Source organism: Mesoplodon densirostris, chromosome 2, assembly GCF_025265405.1.
Source record: "Mesoplodon densirostris isolate mMesDen1 chromosome 2, mMesDen1 primary haplotype, whole genome shotgun sequence".
NCBI classification, from domain to species: Eukaryota; Metazoa; Chordata; class Mammalia; order Artiodactyla; family Ziphiidae; genus Mesoplodon; species Mesoplodon densirostris.
In genome coordinates this window covers 121,336,994-121,354,422 of record NC_082662.1, presented here as the reverse complement: position 1 = coordinate 121,354,422, position 17,429 = coordinate 121,336,994, and the positions used below count along the sequence as shown (strand labels likewise).

Here is a 17,429-nt window from a genome sequence, read left to right as displayed (position 1 = left end):
GGGAGACTGCTTTTTGCTTTGGGGGATTTTCTTCTTTTTCCTTTTTTTGTCTTTTCCAAGAGAGAGAAACTGGCAGCGTTTCCTACTCCGAAAAGGACAGATTCCTCAGGCACCTCCCACGAGGGAGAAAGTAGCCTGGTGTCTGAGTTTGTCCTTAAATATTTCCTCAAGCTGGCTTCCCTGTATGGTCACTAACCAAGTGAATCGTTCCGTGGGGTAGAGCTTCCCTGGGCTCCCTCGAGCTGGACTATTTATCATGGCAGCAGCTGGAGATAAGCTGGACACAAAGAGGATTTGTGTCTCCACGGGTCGGGCCCTAGATACGAACGTGGAGGAATTTTCTCATTAGTGGTAAGTCACGGAGGGGACTCTGGGCTTTCATCGTGCGACCCAGTGCAAACGGCAGCAGGGAGGAGGGCACCCTGGAGGGGCAAAGTCCTTGAAGATGCTTTCACTGGACAACTGAAATGAAGGTTTCCAGAGTGGATTTCCTTGGGAGAGAGGAAAGACACTGAATGTTGTCCGCAGCTGTTCGGGGGTAGGTGGGGCTTCATCTAGGAGGGCTGCATTTCTTTGTGTGGACTTAATTACTTGTTCCCACTCAGAGGGGAGCCACAGTGGGGGGGTCCAGATCGGGCACCTCAAACCCAGCGGTTGGCTGGCAGGGGCGATGCTGAGTGAAGCCCAGGGGACCCTGAGGGCCAAAGTCTCAAAGGCAAGGAGGCGTAACCAGCAGCTGGCAGGCTGATCGGGGGAGCCCCGCGGTGGTGGAGATGTGGGTAGAGAAGGGACAGGGAGTTGAAGCACAGACAGTTCTAGAATACTCCCAGGATTCACAGACTTCAAAGGCATTCGGAAGATGTCCGAGAGCAAACACCAGGAAGGAATTCTCTGAGCTTGAAGTAGTATCTGAGGTGCAGTCCCAGACTAGCTAATTCCATAAATTCTGAATCCCAGCTGGGGTTCCTCACCAGCACAGGCACAGACTTTAGGAATGAAGTGGGCTTCCTGATGACCTCTGATTTGTTCGTTTCCTTCAGCAACCACTATAGGCAGATTAAGCTCAGAGGAAAAACATTTAGTTGAAATTACTTGCCCCCCTCCCATTTGGTACTTCATTGCTTAACAGGCAGGCAGGTTCCGTGGTGTCCTCACCCATCGTGGGCATAGTGAGAGACAGAACCAGGTGTCTCTTCACCAGTGTTACCACTGTGCCCCAGACAGCACTCAGCTCACAGAAAGGCTTGGATATGTTGTCTGAATACATGCATCTTTGTATCCCAGCTTCTAGACCAAAGGCTCAGAGCACAGCATTTAAAAATGTGACATATTCACATCCTTTTTCACACTTAAAAATTTCCTCAAAAGTTTTTAATTTTTACATTATAGTTTTTCATATTTGATCTCAGCCAAAAATAACTCCTTTGCATAACAGTGGGAAAGAAAAGCATATGAAAAGGCACATTTCACACCTGAATGACTGCAGAAGTTGATCCTGAAGCCATCCAACGGGAGAAGTCGCCCAAATAGTCACCGGACTTACGCTTAAAGGAAGAAGTTGTGATTTTAAGTACTTTCAATGCCTTTTCCCATGCATGGAATACGCTGGATGGGGTTTTGTGTTACTCCTGCCTTCCCAGAACAATACGCTGCACCCCACTCCAGAGCGAGCGAGCAATGTGAGTGCCCGTGGTCTTCTTGCTCATCCTCTGAGAAAGGAAGTGCAGGAGTGGAATTCAATGCAGAAAAGGCTGGAGACAGCCTCATGCCTGAGACGTTTCTGATGTGCACCCTGGGAGAGACCCCTGGCACATCATGGGGGCGAATCACAGGGCTGGGCAGAAAGGTCCCATCCTTCCCCCTTTAGAAATGTGTAGGGCTTCTTTTCCTTCCCCTTCCTGTCTCTTCTTCACTTTGTCCCTTTTAAGGAGGTTAAAGTTCTGGCCAACTCTCAGCTGGGAGTCCTCTGGGTCTCCTGGTCTGACACCAGCCAGGGGCAGCAAGGGGGTTAAAGGGGCTTCAGGCCAGCACTGCTCCAAGCTATGCTGTCTCAGTAAGGAGCATCTGGGTTGCCCCAGTCTGGGGTAAGTGCCTACATCAGCAGCTTCGGGTGTCGTACCAACATTACTAATGACTCCGAATCTGATGGCAGCTCTGGTCCCTCTCTGAAGAGTGTCTGTGTGCACACCCAGCTCTGTCCCCTCCTTGATGGGAGAGGGCTATGGACCCCAGGTGGACGCTCTGGTGGTCACTCGCATTTCCTCCCTGCTTCCGAGGGGGAAGGTTGCACCTTTGCACGTGATGTTGATGCCCTGAACCAGATATAGGTCTGGTTGGAAGAGGGACACTTCCACAGCAGCCAGCCAGTTAGAGGAACATATGAGGGCACATCCCGAGGGATCATTTCCTCCCAAGGTCCCGTGCTGAAGATCTGTCAGCAGTACCCATCATCCTCATGTCTCACTCTTCCAGGCTCACAAAGCACAAGGCCAATGCTCTCCGCTCAATAAGGCAGCCTTCAGAAAAACCAACCACTCTGCATCAGTCAGGAGAAAAAAACCAAACGAGCAAAACCAAACCAAATCATTTTATTGTGTAGTTTCCTTCTACCAGAAGATTACTAAAAATATAAATATAAAATCTCTAGAAAACACTTGGAATAGCTCTGTAATATTCTTCTTTCCCCAAACTGGGGCCAACCTCTTTGCTCTTTAGAAGTTGATGGACTACATGAATGTCTTCATATCACCCACATTCGTTAACACAGATACATTTCTCTCCATGCAGGGGAATATGCCACCTTCCTGCCAAGTTCTGGAAGCTCACCTTGCATCTATCAGGGTAAAACTATCGCTGAATATGGGGATACAGGACAGTGGGTAACAGGGAGAGAAAAAACTCTGTGGCCCCAGCTTCCTTCTGTGGACACAGAAGACAGGCCCTTCATTTCTCCTCAGTACCCTGTCCTTGAGCAGACTGGGCCACCCGAGGGTCAAACTTCCAGAGAAGTTGCATTCACCATGAGGGGTGTGTCAGTGGGGTGACTGCCATGCTGCAGTCATGGGCAGGTCAGGTTGTTGACATGGACACGGGAAGTCAAGTGGGGCTTTGCATAGAGAGCTGGTCTGAGCCGGGGCCCTCAGCAGGATAGAAGTCGCTGTTCCTAGTGGCCTCTGGGCAACACTTAGCCCTAGCACCAGGCACTCTCTGTCACATCTAGGACCTGATTTTAGCCTCAGAGAGCTCCTCCACCCCGGTAGCAGCATCACCCCTCCTGTAGAAGGATGGCTGAGATGGAGATCACAGAGGGGCCACCCAGACATTGAAACAGGGTCCCACAGCCTCTTATTTGGTACTAGACACGAGTCCGAGGAACACTGGGATCACCCTGGCCATGGTCCTGGGACAGCCTGATAGGATCCCTGGGCTAACCCTGGGTCTGAGGGCCAGGACCTCAGCAGCGGCTGGGTGTGGAGCGGAGAGCAGGGTGCTTAAGCCAGCCCAGGCCTGCCACCTCTGCACCTATGGCTACAATATCACCCAGCCAGAGCCACCCTGGTCTCTGGGAGAGGAGCAGCCCCAGAGTGCAGGCACCTGGTAAGTTTCCTGTCAGAGAAGCAAACAGAGCTTCTGGGATGGAAGCGCAGATGAGAGTGGGCTAGCTGCCAGCACATGGGTTTAGTTCTCTGCCCCCAGCTCTGTGTTTTGTGCAGAACCCCAAGCCATTCTGGGAAAACTCACAGGCCCCCAAATGCTAGTCCTGAGAACTTCTGAGCATCAGGGTCAGATATCAACATCTTTGTGATATTCCTGGAGTAAGTCAGGATCGACTCAATTCAATAACAGCCTTCCTCACCTCACCACGGCCTGCAAGGTGCCTGGCGTGCCTGGACCCTCCTGAGGAAGATGAGACAAAGCTTCACTCTGAGAATGCAGGGTAGGAGAAAAGGCGGCGGGAGAGCTGTGGCAAGGCCCCCAGCTGCAGAAGCAAGGAGGCGGGAAGGGCACCTGCATCCCGGTGGTCCCCTGAGGCTCCCGGGTCTGCAGGAGTTAGCTTGGACATTTTATAAGGCAGAAGTGGTTCCTGGGGAGCAGGAACTGGGTGATGAGATGAAGTGGGCAGTGAGCCCTGGGGCACCCAGAGTGGGAAGCCGAACAAAGAATAGGAAAGGGGAGGCGGCAGGAGTCACAGAAGGAGAACTGAACAGCCCACTCTGGCCAGATATGCCACTCCCAGCCTTCTCCCGGGGACCCAGCCACCTTGCTCAAAAAAAGGCATGTTCTCTTCTTGCTGCAAAGGCCCCCAGGGTTGGGATCACCCCCCGACAGGGTCTCTTGGCCACAGGAAAACAGCATGACAGGACCCCTGGTGGGAGACAGGAACACAGATGTGGGTTAACCCAGGAGGGCAGAACCAGTGGGGCTGTGTGAACTGTCAGTCCTTCACAGAGACCCCAGAGGCAGGCAGGTAGACAGCACCTTCTGTACAAGAGCGGAGCGCCTCCTACTTAAGTGTGGCCTGCTCCACGGTTCCTACCACATTCCAACCTCTCACTCCTCACCTTGCTTCCTGCACTTACCACGCCTAGACCCTAGAACTACATCACATCACACTGTGGAAACCCCGGAAAGCTGTTCTGAGCCCTTACGACTACTCTTTCCCCAACCCGTTTTCACTGCCGTCCCCATCCCGTTTTCACTGCCTTCCCCACTACTGCTCTGGGTTCTCTCGGGACCAGCTCCCTGGACGCCAGGTTCCTGGGCCCTCCCCACCAAACAAAATCAGAACTTGCTCTGCTGCTTCTGCCAGGGCCTGCCTAGCCCTGTCTTCACGCACAGCAAGGGAAGCCCGGGTCTCTTCTGTGCAGGGAGCCCAAGCGTAGCTGGCTGCATCATCTTGCCCAGTGCCTCTCCACACTCCCATGCTGGGCAGGCGCTCTCGGGGGCTGGCTCCGTGCCCTGCCTCAGGCTAGAAGAGACACACCCTGTGAACCCGGGGTGTCGACAAGGCTGCCCGAGGTCTCAGGTCCAGTAAGCATCGCCCCCGGCTTGCATCCACACGGGCAGAGGCGAGGTAACAACCCGAGGCCTGTGCTGTCTTGGGGCCAGGAGGAGCTGTGGCTGTGCTGTGCTCAGGGTGTGCGGCTTTCTGGGCCTGGGCCCATCATCGAGCCAAACCCGTCATCCCTCATTTAGCCTGATTCCCCCGGAGGCAGGAGGCCTCTGGCCCCCAGGGAGGAGAAAAAAGGAACCAGGAGTGCATGGGAGGAAGAAGAGCAGGCAGCATGTGGGAGCCAGGCAGAGAGAACACCCTTCATCCTGGGCTGCTGGCCTTGCAGGTCAGTGGGAAGCCAGGGCAACTCGGAGCAGAGGCGCCCTAGTGTCCAAGGGCTGCAGCCAGCACACCGAGGAGCTGGGACGGCACCCGAGTCCTTTTGCCATTCCACGGACGGACTCTTGAACTAGGACTACTCATGGACTTGTGGCCCTGCAGCAGCCCATGTGTAAGAATTAGCTCTGCTGAGCCTTGTGCAAGCAGGACAAACAGCAGGGTGGAGCTGGGGCAAGGGCCAGGGTGCACGGTGGAGAAGCGAGCAGAGGGGAGGGGGTCTCAGCAGGAGCAGAAGAAGCTCTACTCAAAGGACAGCAGGTCTGGGTGAGGGCCCTCAATGTCAAGGCTGGAGGTCCGAGCCCGAGGAGGCGGGCTGCTGTCCTCCAGAGACTCAGCCAGGCTGATGGGGCTCAGGCTGAGTTTGAGGCCATTTCTCTCGATGAGGCCAGGGGAGGAGGCCCTTCGGCACTCAGTCACCTTTAGCTTCGGTTCGTCCTGGTTGTCCTTGTGGATTAGGTCAGGTACCGACAGGGAAACCTCTCCATTGGGCACAGCCTCGCCCCTGTCCACCATGTCCATGATGGCCTCTGGCTGTGAAGCATCTGCTGGGCTGGGCTGGGCAGTGGGAGGGGAGTCCTGGGGCTGCCCAGGTGACAGCTCTGTCCCATACTCCAGACTGCTTAGGACTGGCTGCGATGAAATCAGCATGTCCTGGGTGGTCTTCAGGGCCCGAGGGGTTCGCTTCCTGGTGGTAGGAGGCGGGGGATCCAGCCGAGGGAATGCTTCTTGCAGGGCTGACCTATAAGGTTGGTGACACGAGCTGACATAAGGCTGGCGAGACACCATGCTGCACTTCCCACTCACCCACCCGGGAAGTGCTTTTCGCTCTGGGTTCTCGTTCTTGGTTTAGCGTGCGGGTCTCGGCAGTTTGAGCACAAATGGCTTTGGGCCTGTCACATCCTCACTCGGTGTTCACAACAGCACAAAGTGTTAACACTGGGACCACCGGTGAACCGCGTCACGTCAGAACCTATACAATAGCCCTGAAAAGTGCATCACCACTTGGGGCGTGTAGGTATCTAAAACGAGGCTGGACATGGGAGGGCCGCCAAAGCAGGCTCCCCTCTCCCCTGACCAGTGGGTTCTGCCAGATGCCGGCTTCTCCACTACCAACAGTCAGGGCAGCACTTCTCAGGTGTGGCTGGATGTCAGAATCCCCCCGGGGAGCTTCTGGCAACACCTGGGTTTGAATCCAGCTCTGCCAATTACTAACTTTGTAACCTTAACCTCCTCATGTTACCTCTCTGAACCTGCTTTACCTGCAAAATGGAAATAATATCATTCATCTCAGAGGGCCAGGGTTAGGTAAAATAATGCAGCTGAAGCATAGCACAGTGCTAGGACGTGATGGGCACGCCGTAAACTTCAGCCATGGTGGGAGAGTTGAAGCCGGCTCCCACAAACATGGCCCGATCCTTCAGCTGTTCTTTATGTGACAGCCTCCGTCCCTACCCCAAGGCCATTCTCCCCTCTAGACACTACAGTTTGCCGCAGGCCTCTTCCAGTGGGTCCAGATCCGTAAGGATGTCAGGGCGGGAGGGAGAGGTGCACTCACCTTCCATCATCCACGTCAGCCCCGCCGGCCAACTGGGCCCCTGCAGTCTTGTTGACCTCCATCGTGCCCACGCTGCCCAGGCTCGAGGGCTCTTTTCTCCGCAGGAAGTCGTTAACTTTGGCCCCCATGGCTTTGCCCAGGTTCTTGAGGTGCTGGCTGCTGCCCACCCAGAGTCCAGGCCCTCCGGGCTCCACAGACCCCAGGGCGGCAGAGCTGGGGGCCGCAGGCCTGGACACGTGGGGGAAGGAGCGGCTTGACTGGAGCTTTGGAGTGAGGGCTGTGTTCAAGTTCTCAAACATGCCGTGGTCGACTACAAACAAAGAGGGAAAGACAGAGAGCCGGTGAGGGGAGGGGAGGGGGGCCTTCGACCCCATCACTTTTGAGCTTCTCCTTATACCATACCCACAACTTGTAAGTTCATGAGGCTTTGGAAATAGTCAAGAGAGAGCCAGCAAAGACACTCTTGAACCTTCCGAGCCAGTTGTTTTGATGGGACGTGGGACCAGAAATTCTAGTTCTGCCTCACCCAGGTTAGTCAGTGATGAACTCTAGCCACAGAAAAGCTAACTTATCCCTTTAAACATGCCTCCTTGACTCACGGCTTAACCCCTTACCTTGGGGTCACCAGGCCCTTTGAAGTAAAGACAAACAAGGATGAAGCAATGAGATGTGACATTTTTACACTGCCATGAGCACATGTGGAGCTCTCTGACTCAGGCGCTGGGGTAGAAGCTGGTGGAGGGATGGCAAGTATGGAAGCTCCCTGCTAAAAAGCCACATGTGTAGCATGTTTTCTCCATGAAAAATGCTCACTTCTCTTGGGGGTGGAACTTGGGAGAATGGGACAGCTGCATGCAGAGAGATGCTAAGTGGTGGTTCAGAACCAGTTCACGTCAAATGGACAAGCACTTGGTGCCAAGGAAGCAGGAGGAAGCTGACAAACGCCAGCTCACTTAATCCTCACAAGCTAGTAAGGTGGGGCATGGTAAGATTTCTCTTTATAGAGGAAGAAGACGGGGCTCAGAGTAATGAACTGCTGGGCCCGAGGTCACAGCCCAATTACTGGCACGGTGGGAACTAGAACCCACATTTTCTCACCTAAAGCTCAGGGCTCTTGCCACTACGTTTCCTGCCTTGCATGGAATAACTGCCTAAATATGCCTCGTGCACAGTCTGCCTCTCAGGGATCTCTGTTCGGCTGGAAAGATTAACTCAAAGGGCTGGGAGGAGACCCACTGGGTTGTAAACACTTGCAGGGCAGAAGCCATGTCTCACTCATCTTTGTGTCTTTAACAGCTAGCCTGGGTGTGGCACACAGTAGGTGCTCAATAAATATCCTGAAATGCCAAACCCATTTTCAGATAGAGAATCGTGGAGACCAAGACCACAGTAGCTCCGAGGTCTGTAGTTGGAATGGCTAGAGCTCAGGGCTCTAAGCCACACTGTCCACACACTTGCACAGAGGCAGCCTCTCCCCACTAGGAAATCCAGCTCAGGCCTCAGTGCAGCCAGACCCACTCTGGGGCCTTGGAAGCAAGCTTGAGGTTGCTATCCTTAACACCTATTCCAGATATTTTGTCAGTCTCAGAGGAGGAGAGCGATTTGGTCATAGGCCCTGCTCCTTGTCAAGACCTCTGCTAAGTGCCTACTCTTGCTGAGCCTTCCTAAGAGTAACGGAGGTTAGGGTATATGTTTTTTTCCATTGAACTTTTGCATAAAGCAGTTCTCTGCCCTGCGCTGCTGAGTCCTGGGCACTGGGGAGCATTTCTCTTTATTGTGATTTTATGCAGAGACATCCCTTCTGAGCCAACTACCTCAATAAGCCATATGCTAAGGGTCTTCGGGCAGCAGGAGGATACTGTGGGAGGAGTGGAGATCTCCCCCTGTGATGAACCCCCCAGTCTTCACCTCTGTAACTGCCCCTAACCCACGTGCGAGAAAAGCACCACTGCAGGGGACATGCCGGGAGCTCAATTAGAGCATCCCTGGGACACGGGGCACAGAGCTGACTGGTTCAGGCTGGCTGGGTTCCAGATGTAGACCCACCATATTAGCAGGAGATCCCGGCCCATCCCACAACAGGGGTATCAACTCTTGAGTCTTCTCCTGAGAGTATAAATCTTGCCATGTCATCCACTTTTGCATAATTTACCTATCATGTCCCATATCCTTCTAATTTTTCTTTAATCGTGAACTCTGCAAACTAGCAGAGAAGGCTTTGGAAACTAAAGCATTTAATGACTTCCCCCCAAACCAGAAAGTATTGGGGCCACCATGAAACTAGAGCAAATGTTCAAGAGATATATGCCAGGGAAGAAGGCCAATCCCCACCACTTTCGGGCTCACATAGTTCTGTGGCTGCTTCCTTACTGGTTTAATGTGAATTTTCAGAGCAGACACATTCATTTCTAAAAGTGTAAGCATCAAAAACACCTGGCAAAGTGACTTGTAAATTGTGAGCCCCTTTGATTATAATTATTGAAGAAACACATTCTAAGAAACATAAATAACTTTTGGATTAAGCACCATTTTAGATTTCCTGTACTTCTTGTTTCTCTACCCTTCAGGATGTATACACTGAATTCTTAAGGAATTTAAAGATAGCTCATCATATACTCTCTTCATAATTCTCTTAAGTTTTCTGGTAAATACATCTTGTCTTTAATAATAAAATAAGTCCCTTGATGGGAAGAAGCATCTTAAGTGACATTTTTTGTCTATAATGCTCAGCATAGGGCCTTGCACAACAGTAGGCATTTAATAAATTAATTGAATTGGCTTTTGATATGAATACTTAAAACTGACTGCATTATGGGCTAACATCGTAGAGAAGCTGTTCCCCAAGCCTTCTTCCATTTACAAAAGACACTGAAAACCCCCTCCTCCGGGAGCGGTCCACAGGGGCTCTTGAGGTCAGGCCGGGGCTCCCTTCATCTTCACATCTGAGGGATGTGCAGCGAGCCCCTTTCCTGCTGAAGGCACCAAGGACCCCACACACTGTCAGGACGGGAGGCTTGGTGGTTCAGAAAATAATGGTGATGGCAGAAAGAAAGGTGACTGGATCCCAACCAGGTGGCCCTCCTAACAGCACCCCCCAGCATGCACATAGCCAAGCAGAGGGGAGCATCTGGGGCCAAAGTCATCCAAAAGAAAGACAGTATCTTACCTGTCCGAGAAAGGGGCTCGGAAAGCAGGCAGGAAACAAACGAGAGAGAGAGACACATTTTATGTAGTGACCGACCACTATGGGAGTGTTACCTCCCGTGTGGGTCACCAGCAACAGCACACCAAGAGGATATAGCATGCAAGACAGGGGTCCTGCTATAAGGAGTGTAACAGACCTGGATGACCAGGTTCCCATATGCTTTTTAATAAACCAAAACAGAGCCGTACTTTAAAAATTCTACAAACAGGCACTGATGCAGCCTCCTGTATTTCCCCCAATATTTTTTTTTTTTTTTTTTTTGTGGTCTGTGGGCCTCTCACTGTTGTGGCCTCTCCCGTTGCGGAGCACAGGCTCCGGACGCGCAGGCTCAGCGGCCATGGCTCACGGGCCCAGCCGCTCCGCGGCATGTGGGTTCTTCCCAGACCGGGACACAAACCCGTGTCCCCTGTATCGGCAGGCGGACTCTCAACCACTGCGCCGCCAGGGAAGCCCTCCCCCAATATTTTGAGGCCCCTTTACATTAAGTATATCTGAAGTTCCTAGCTGGCAGTGGGAGGAATGGAATGGGGCCTCCAACATGTGAATCCCTAGATTTTAGACCAGAAAGATGTTCATTCATCCACTCCAACCATCTAAATTAACAACATGGGAAAAGCAGGTGGCAGAGAGGTCTGCCTAATACTGCACAGGGAGGTAACGGCAGAGCAGGGGTTAGAACTCACATAGGCTGACTCCCAGACCCATGATCTTTCTCTACACCATGACAGCCAAGTGAAACTGCCAATACTCTCAAAGTTGCCAAGGTACGTGGTGTCAATTCACATCCTAACACGTTCTAACGTTCCAAACCAGGCTATGAAGGAGGTACATGAGATCTCATTCTCTACACGGTCTTGCAAATGTTTAAGTACTGTGAATAAACACGGACAGGAAGACAACTCTGGAATCTCATATGCACATGCGAACTCACACTTGCTTCACACACTGCGAGGGGAGCCCACTGCTGATTACGGGCTGGGCCAGACCTTTCCCGCCCAGCACAAACATACCCACCTTTAGATCTAAAGCCCTGTATGCATCTAATCATGATGATCTAGAATGGGGCACCTTCAAGCTCATCTTTCAACCCTCTAGCAGGCTGGCCAGGTTGTTACATGACAAAAGTGAAGCAAAGAGAAGAGGCTACCTTGCCACTCTGAGTACATAGCCTTACTACTAAATTGCTTTAATGAGCAAAATGGTGTTGAGTAAGCCACCCATTTATGTTTTAGGCATTTGCTAAAAACAGACAGCACCAACCATTTAAAACAGTATTTGGTCCCTATTCTTAGGACGTACATATTGAAGTATTTAGGCACAAAGGGACATGATGTTTGTAATTTACCTTCAAATATCTCAGAAAAAAAAATGTATACACACAGAGGCAGAGAGGGAGGGAGGGAATTGATAAGGCAAATGGAGTAAAATGTTAACAATAGGAAAATCTAGATACAGGGTACATGGATGTTCTCTGTACAAATTTTATTTTTGCAGCTTTTTATAAGTTTGAAATTATTTCCAAAGAAAAATGTAAAAAATATACCCCAAACCAAAAAAAAACAGAAACTAAGGTAAAACAACAAAAACATCTGGTGACAGAGGTTAGACAGATGAAAAAAGCAAAGAGGTCATTAAGAGAGGACAGCGGATCCCAGAGCTGGGGGTGGTGATAGCAATGACATGGAAAAGGGAGACTAAAGAACAGAGGGGGTGCATAAATGTCCATGCCACTCACAGGGAGATCAGCTCAGTGCTTTGTGACCACCTAGAGGGGTGGGATAGGGAGGGTGGGAGGGAGGGAGACGCAAGAGGGAAGAGATATGAGAACACAGGTATATGTATAACTGATTCACTTTGTTATAAAGCAGAAACTAACACACCCTTGTAAAGCAATTATACTCCAATAAAGATGTAAAAAGAAAAAAAAAAAAAAAAGAACAGAAGGGGCGAATAGACAACATCACTATCAGGTCTCTACTACATTCCTCCCTCTCTCTGGGTATCCCCAGTCAAGACAGGCCATGGAAGAATGACAAGTGAAAAAAATCTTTAAAATTTTTTTAACTTGCTTGCTACAGACCCCATCCATCTTTGAGAGGAATAACCTCGCTGGCGAGTAGAATCATGTGGCCTTATTGTGATGTCACTGACATCAGAATGTTTATTGTCCGGACAACTCAAGCAGCCTCTCGGGAGCAGGTGTGCGTGACCTCCACACACTTCAGTAGTCAGAATATGGAGAACTTCTCACTCTTCAGCATTTCTGGACCTCGAATCTCTTCCTCTGCTATGGGCACTTTTCCTGATATCACGTCCTCACGTGCTACCTGCTTGCCAGGTAAACTCTCGTGCCACTAGGGCCACAAAAATCTGGTTTTCTGAAGCTTGTAATTGAGTACTCTACCAGATCATGTTACAGGACCACGATTTAGTGAGAAAGTCAAATTACACATGGGGAGAAAATAATTTTTCAAAATGCTGCATACATGGTAAGTAGTTCCTGCTATTTATTCATTTCTTGCAAGGGAAGGATGGGGGAAACATTTGTTATCAGGCTTTTTTCCCCCTCTGAATCTGCGTGAACTTTCAAAGTGACAGTCTGTCTAAGTAAGGAGGATGTACTAGTTTCAGCCCTACTTTCACAAGCTGGAGAAGATCTAGACTTATCAATCCATCAGAAGGAACCTAAGCGGGGGGGTAACTGATGAGCTTATCGTGGAATAAAACTGAATGTTCTGAGGACTTGCTATTCAAAGCATGGTCCATGGACGTGCAACATCAGCATCACCTGGGAGCTTGTTAGAAAAAGGCAGAATCTCAGGCCCTACCTCAGACCCGCTGAATCAGAATCTGCATTTTTAACAAGATCTCCAGGTGATTCCCATGCACATTAAAGTTTGAGAAGTGCTGTTCTGTGAAGTGGTTCTCCTAAGCATCCATTTGCCTATACACAGGACATCTGTATCCATCTGTTTCCCAAACTGAGCACAGCTACTGCTCTGCGATTTGAGGCAAGCCAGCTTCTTAATTCAAGCATTAGCAACCATCAGGCAGCTGGGGTCCACCTGAACACTCTGGCTGTGGGTGGGAGGCGTTTTAATTGGAGAAACGAGAACGAGCTTCTCGTCCTCAAAGGGATCTTGTAACAGCTACGCGGTCCGCGACCAGACTCCCTCCTCGGGGCCCTCCAGGGACCCAAAGGCTGCAATGCAGAGTGAACACACACACACACACACGCACACACGCACGCATGCACGCCAGGCAGAAACCTGTCATCTGGTCCACATCTTATATTCTTCTTTGGAGAGGACCTTTCCAGGGTCTCAATGAAACCAGCACCCCATTTGGAATTCCCCAGGAGGTCATCCAGAATAGCTCTGCCTATGTGCATGCCACAAAGGTCATTGTTTTGCTTCAGTTTTGTAGTGCCTTAAAGCACCAAGGTTGAACCTCTAGGTATGTCTCGGGGGGAGGGGTCCCAACAAGAGGACGCCCAACCTTGCTCAGCTCACCAGAGTGTTTCCTCTGTAACCCAGGCATTGCAAAGACGGTGTTTCCCACTGAGGTGTCCAGCCCAGCTCAGGCCCTGCTACCCCAGTACCAAAGCAGAGCTCTCTGGCATGGGGTGCACAACACAGGGCTCTCACCAGGTGAGGCCTTCTCTGACTCAGGCGGGCACATGTGAGAAGCTGGGGGAACAGGGGCTGCTCCCCTAAGGGTAGGGTGCCTGTGTGTGGGATTGCCGCGTGCTGCCTTTCCCCCCTGCAGTCTCCTGTCCGATGCTTCCTCTAGCAGAGACCTGCAGGTCTTCTCCTCTCCTGTCTCTCAGGCTGATGGAGAACAGCACTTTCTGCCTGACTGGGCTGTTGCAGGCAGACAGTGAGGCTGGAGAAACGGCCACAACCAGTGGTGGTAGAAAGAGGGGCTCTAGGAGGCCAGAGGTCTGGCTGTCTGCTGAGCCACCTGTGTCTTCTTCTCAGAGGAGGCAGAGGAAAGGTGTCTGCAGGGAGGGATGCACCTGACAAATGCCAAGGCTTAGTTAGTCATTGCAAGGGGGGTCTCTACCCAGAGATCAAACTGCTTTTCTCTGGACAGCAGGAAGGAAGGCCTTAGACTGCTCTCCCCACCCCATCCTCTGCCTGCTCTCAGAACTGCACTCAAGGAGGGGCAGAGGTAACCTGAGGTCCTGCCTGACCACCTGCCTTCTTGCCCTTCTGCTTCTCCGCCCGGCCTCCAGCCAACCCAGGCCTCACTGCTCCCTGCCTGGCTAGAGGCTCAGACCCAGCCCTTTCCTTTGCAGACTGCATCTTGGGGGACCCCCCAAACGGAGAGCAGCTGAGGTGGAATTGCACCATCTACCGGCCCTGGTTCTCCCCTTATAGCTACTTTGTACGCAAGGGCAGAGAGAGCCACCTGGAGACCTACAGCTTCCCAGAGGTGCAGTGGGACGAGGGCAGGAGGGACAACTGCCTCCCAGAGGACATGGCTGACAGCATCTGCTCGTCCTCTTCCTCCCCAGAGAACACCTGCCTCCCAGAGGACACGGCTGACAGCATCTGCTCGTCCTCTTCCTCCCCAGAGAACACCTGCCCCCGAGAGGCCACCAAGAAATCCAGGCACAGCCTGGATTCCATAGACCACATCACATCCCAGGACATCCTAATGGCCTCCAAGGGGCACCCGGCCCAGCAGAACGGCTACAAGTGTGTGGCCTGCTGCCGTATGTACCCGACGATGCACTCCCTCAAGAGCCACATCAAGTGGGGCTTCAAGGAGGGCTTTAGCTGCAAGGTGTACTATCGCAAGCTCAAAACCCTCTGGGGCAAGGAGCAGAAGGCCCGGCCGGGAGACAGGCTTTCCTCAGGCAGCTGCCAGGCCTTCAAGTAGGCCTGCTGGGTGGCGACACCTGTCTTGTTAGCGGACAACGCTTCAGGTGAACAGGGGATGATGCCTATTTATGTCTCTACAGAGAGGCCAATAAACCAAAGTTAGTGACAGCCTTCTGTCAACTCTGAGGTCACCCTGTACCACCTGTCCTTCTCAGTCCTTGGTCCCCATCCCATTCCCCTTCTGCTACCAGTTGCCTAGCAACACCAGGCCCATCTCCCTGCCTCCTTTTTTTTTGAAAGACAATACCCAAAGTTTGAGACTATCTTCTAAAATGGTGGTTTTCAAAGTGAGGTGCTCAGACCAGCAGTGTGAGCATCCCCGGGGAATTTGTTAGAAATGAAATTCTCAGACCTACTGAATCAGAAACTCTGGTGGGTGGGCCCCTCAATCTGTGCTCTAATTGTCCTCTAGGTGATTCAGATGCAGCTCAAGTATGAGAACCACTGCTCTAAGACCCCGGCCTTCCTGTTGGTCCCTCTGTGATTGGTCCTTGCCCTGCACTGTGGGAGAACTCACACTGAGGGAGAGGGGTTGAATGCCCTTTTCAGGTTTGGAATGCCCTTTCCAAACCAGCAGAATCTCTGCACAGTTTGAAAGCTTCTTAGGTGTTAGATCTTCTGAGGGGTGGAATGGGGAGGACAACATGCCCCACGCATAAGGCAGAAAAGAGGCAAATAGGGCTGGGGCCCATTCCCACCCCGTGTACCATGATCCTTCATTTGGAAGGGACATCTCTGGCTGAAGGAGAACAGATCAGTTTTGACCCAGGGGGCATCTTTACATGGCTCTGTTAAGCCATGTCTAAAAAGCCCGGTAAACATGTGAAAACACTGCTTCCTAGTACCAAGACATGTCCCAGCAGATGGCCCTGACCCTTATTCCATTTCTGAGCAAACCTCATAGCCAACTCTGACCCAGAAAAATGGATGAGCATCGAGGGTGCAGCAAGGACATCAGTTTTGCCCATTATGTGGTTAAAGAAAAAAGAGCTTATGTTTGATGGTCTTATTTTTAGGCCTTATTTACCTCTCATTTCATCTCCCTAATGACTCAGTGGGCCCTTCACTGCAAGGGGGCATTTCCTTTCAGGGACCCTGGCACCAACCCTCCCCTTGTGTCTGCTTCCCCACTGCTTGCCCAATGGGTTGGGGTGGAGGATCTCCCCTTACCCTTCCAGTGGTCACATAGTTAAGTCTTCCGAAGCCCCACTTTATCGTTTGGCCGAGCTGCTTCTGCTTATCACTGTTCTGCTAAAATATCATTGGTGGGAGCTTCCCTGGTGGCGCAGTGGTTGAGAGTCCGCCTGCCGATGCAGGGGACGCGGGTTCGTGCCCCGGTCCGGGAAGATCCCACATGCCGCGGAGCGGCTGGGCCCGTGAGCCATGGCCGCTGAGCCTGCACGTCCGGAGCCTGTGCTCCACAACGGGAGAGGCCACAACGGTGAGAGGCCCGCGTACCGCAAAAAAAAAAAAAAAAAAAAAAAATCATTGGTGGTTCTTTTGTGAGAGACAGGCTGGCTCACACCCCCATCACACACCAGTCCCTTGCTGTGAGACCACTCCCAGTCCTTCACCCAGTCCCCCACTCCTCACCCCACTCTTTCCCTCACCCTCCACCCACTAAGTCAGAGTCCCAGAGTCTACTTGATTTGCAGGCTACAACTGGCCTGGGAGCCATGACGTGCAGGGTCCCACCCACTCACTGAGGGGCAGGGTGGTCCGCAGGCAGCCCTGACATTATGCCATTGCTTCCAGGGCCGGGTTCCCGGAGGGAGCAAATGAGTGACTCTGGCGAGTCTTTAGTCCTCACTCTGACCTCCTGCTTTCCTAAATGGAAAGGTCACCGGAGCCCCCGGAGGCTTCTCCTTACAGACACTGCTGTGCACGTGTGTCCCCTTGACAGGGCTCCTGAGGGAGTACAAGGAGGGGGACACGGAGTGGACTTGAGGAGTCCGGTCACAGTCTCAGCATGGTCTGTGGCAGGACCAGGCGTGGAATCACTCCTCATCTGGTCTCTCTCCCTCTGCCCAGCCCTCACTCCCTCCTCCAGGGCATCCACATCATGGGCACAGAGCACAGCTTAAAAAAAAAAAAAAGAGAGAGAGAGAGAAAGCCATCCAAAGGCCAGGGACCAAGCCCAAGGGCCACAGCACATGCTAATCATGGCCTGGCAGGTGCGAGAATTTAGCATTTTCTCCCTAAGGACAGGGTATTTTCCACCTTTCACATTTAACATAGGGTCATTACGACCCCAGTAGCTTTCTCAGTACAGAGTTCTGAATAGTTTCCACACAGCAGAAAATGCACGCAGAACACAACTGCACCCAGCAGCACAAACACGCCGCCCCCACCCCACTTAATTAGGGGGTCAACTGTATTGTGCCCTGG

The 17,429-nt window shown here is 51.9% G+C and overlaps 2 protein-coding genes across 5 annotated transcripts in view; one reads left to right on the top strand and one right to left on the bottom strand.

Moving 5' to 3' along the window:
• Positions 1 to 2,646: 2,646 nt before the first annotated feature.
• C2H1orf226 (chromosome 2 C1orf226 homolog) overlaps positions 2,647 to 17,429 on the bottom strand; it is a 309,368-nt gene continuing 294,585 nt past the window's right edge. For all 4 annotated transcript variants that reach the window (XM_060090839.1, XM_060090840.1, XM_060090841.1 and 1 more), the window contains 2 exons: positions 6,948 to 7,257; positions 2,647 to 6,131 (listed from right to left, as the gene is read on the bottom strand). In XM_060090839.1, coding sequence (XP_059946822.1) covers positions 5,633 to 6,131; positions 6,948 to 7,257 — 809 coding nt within the window. In that variant the 3' untranslated portion in view covers positions 2,647 to 5,632. The remainder of the gene's footprint in view (positions 6,132 to 6,947; positions 7,258 to 17,429) is intronic.
• SPATA46 (spermatogenesis associated 46) lies at positions 12,307 to 15,039 on the top strand. The gene is made up of 4 exons (XM_060088362.1): positions 12,307 to 12,490; positions 13,689 to 13,802; positions 14,453 to 14,634; positions 14,695 to 15,039. The coding sequence occupies exons 1-4, from the start codon at positions 12,310 to 12,312 to the stop codon at positions 15,037 to 15,039; spliced, it is 822 nt and encodes a 273-aa protein (XP_059944345.1). The 5' UTR covers positions 12,307 to 12,309.

What these genes read in the sequence shown, in the direction of transcription:
- SPATA46 (XM_060088362.1), top strand. Translation starts at nt 12,310, where the DNA reads ATGTTTATTGTCCGGACAACTCAAGCAGCCTCTCGGGAGCAGGTGTGC. An exon ending in ACGTGCTACCTGCTTGCCAG is followed by an intron (nt 12,491 to 13,688) that starts GTAAACTCTCGT and finishes TCTGTAACCCAG; the next exon opens with GCATTGCAAAGACGGTGTTT. An exon ending in ACAACTGCCTCCCAGAGGAC is followed by an intron (nt 14,635 to 14,694) that starts ATGGCTGACAGC and finishes CTCCCAGAGGAC; the next exon opens with ACGGCTGACAGCATCTGCTC.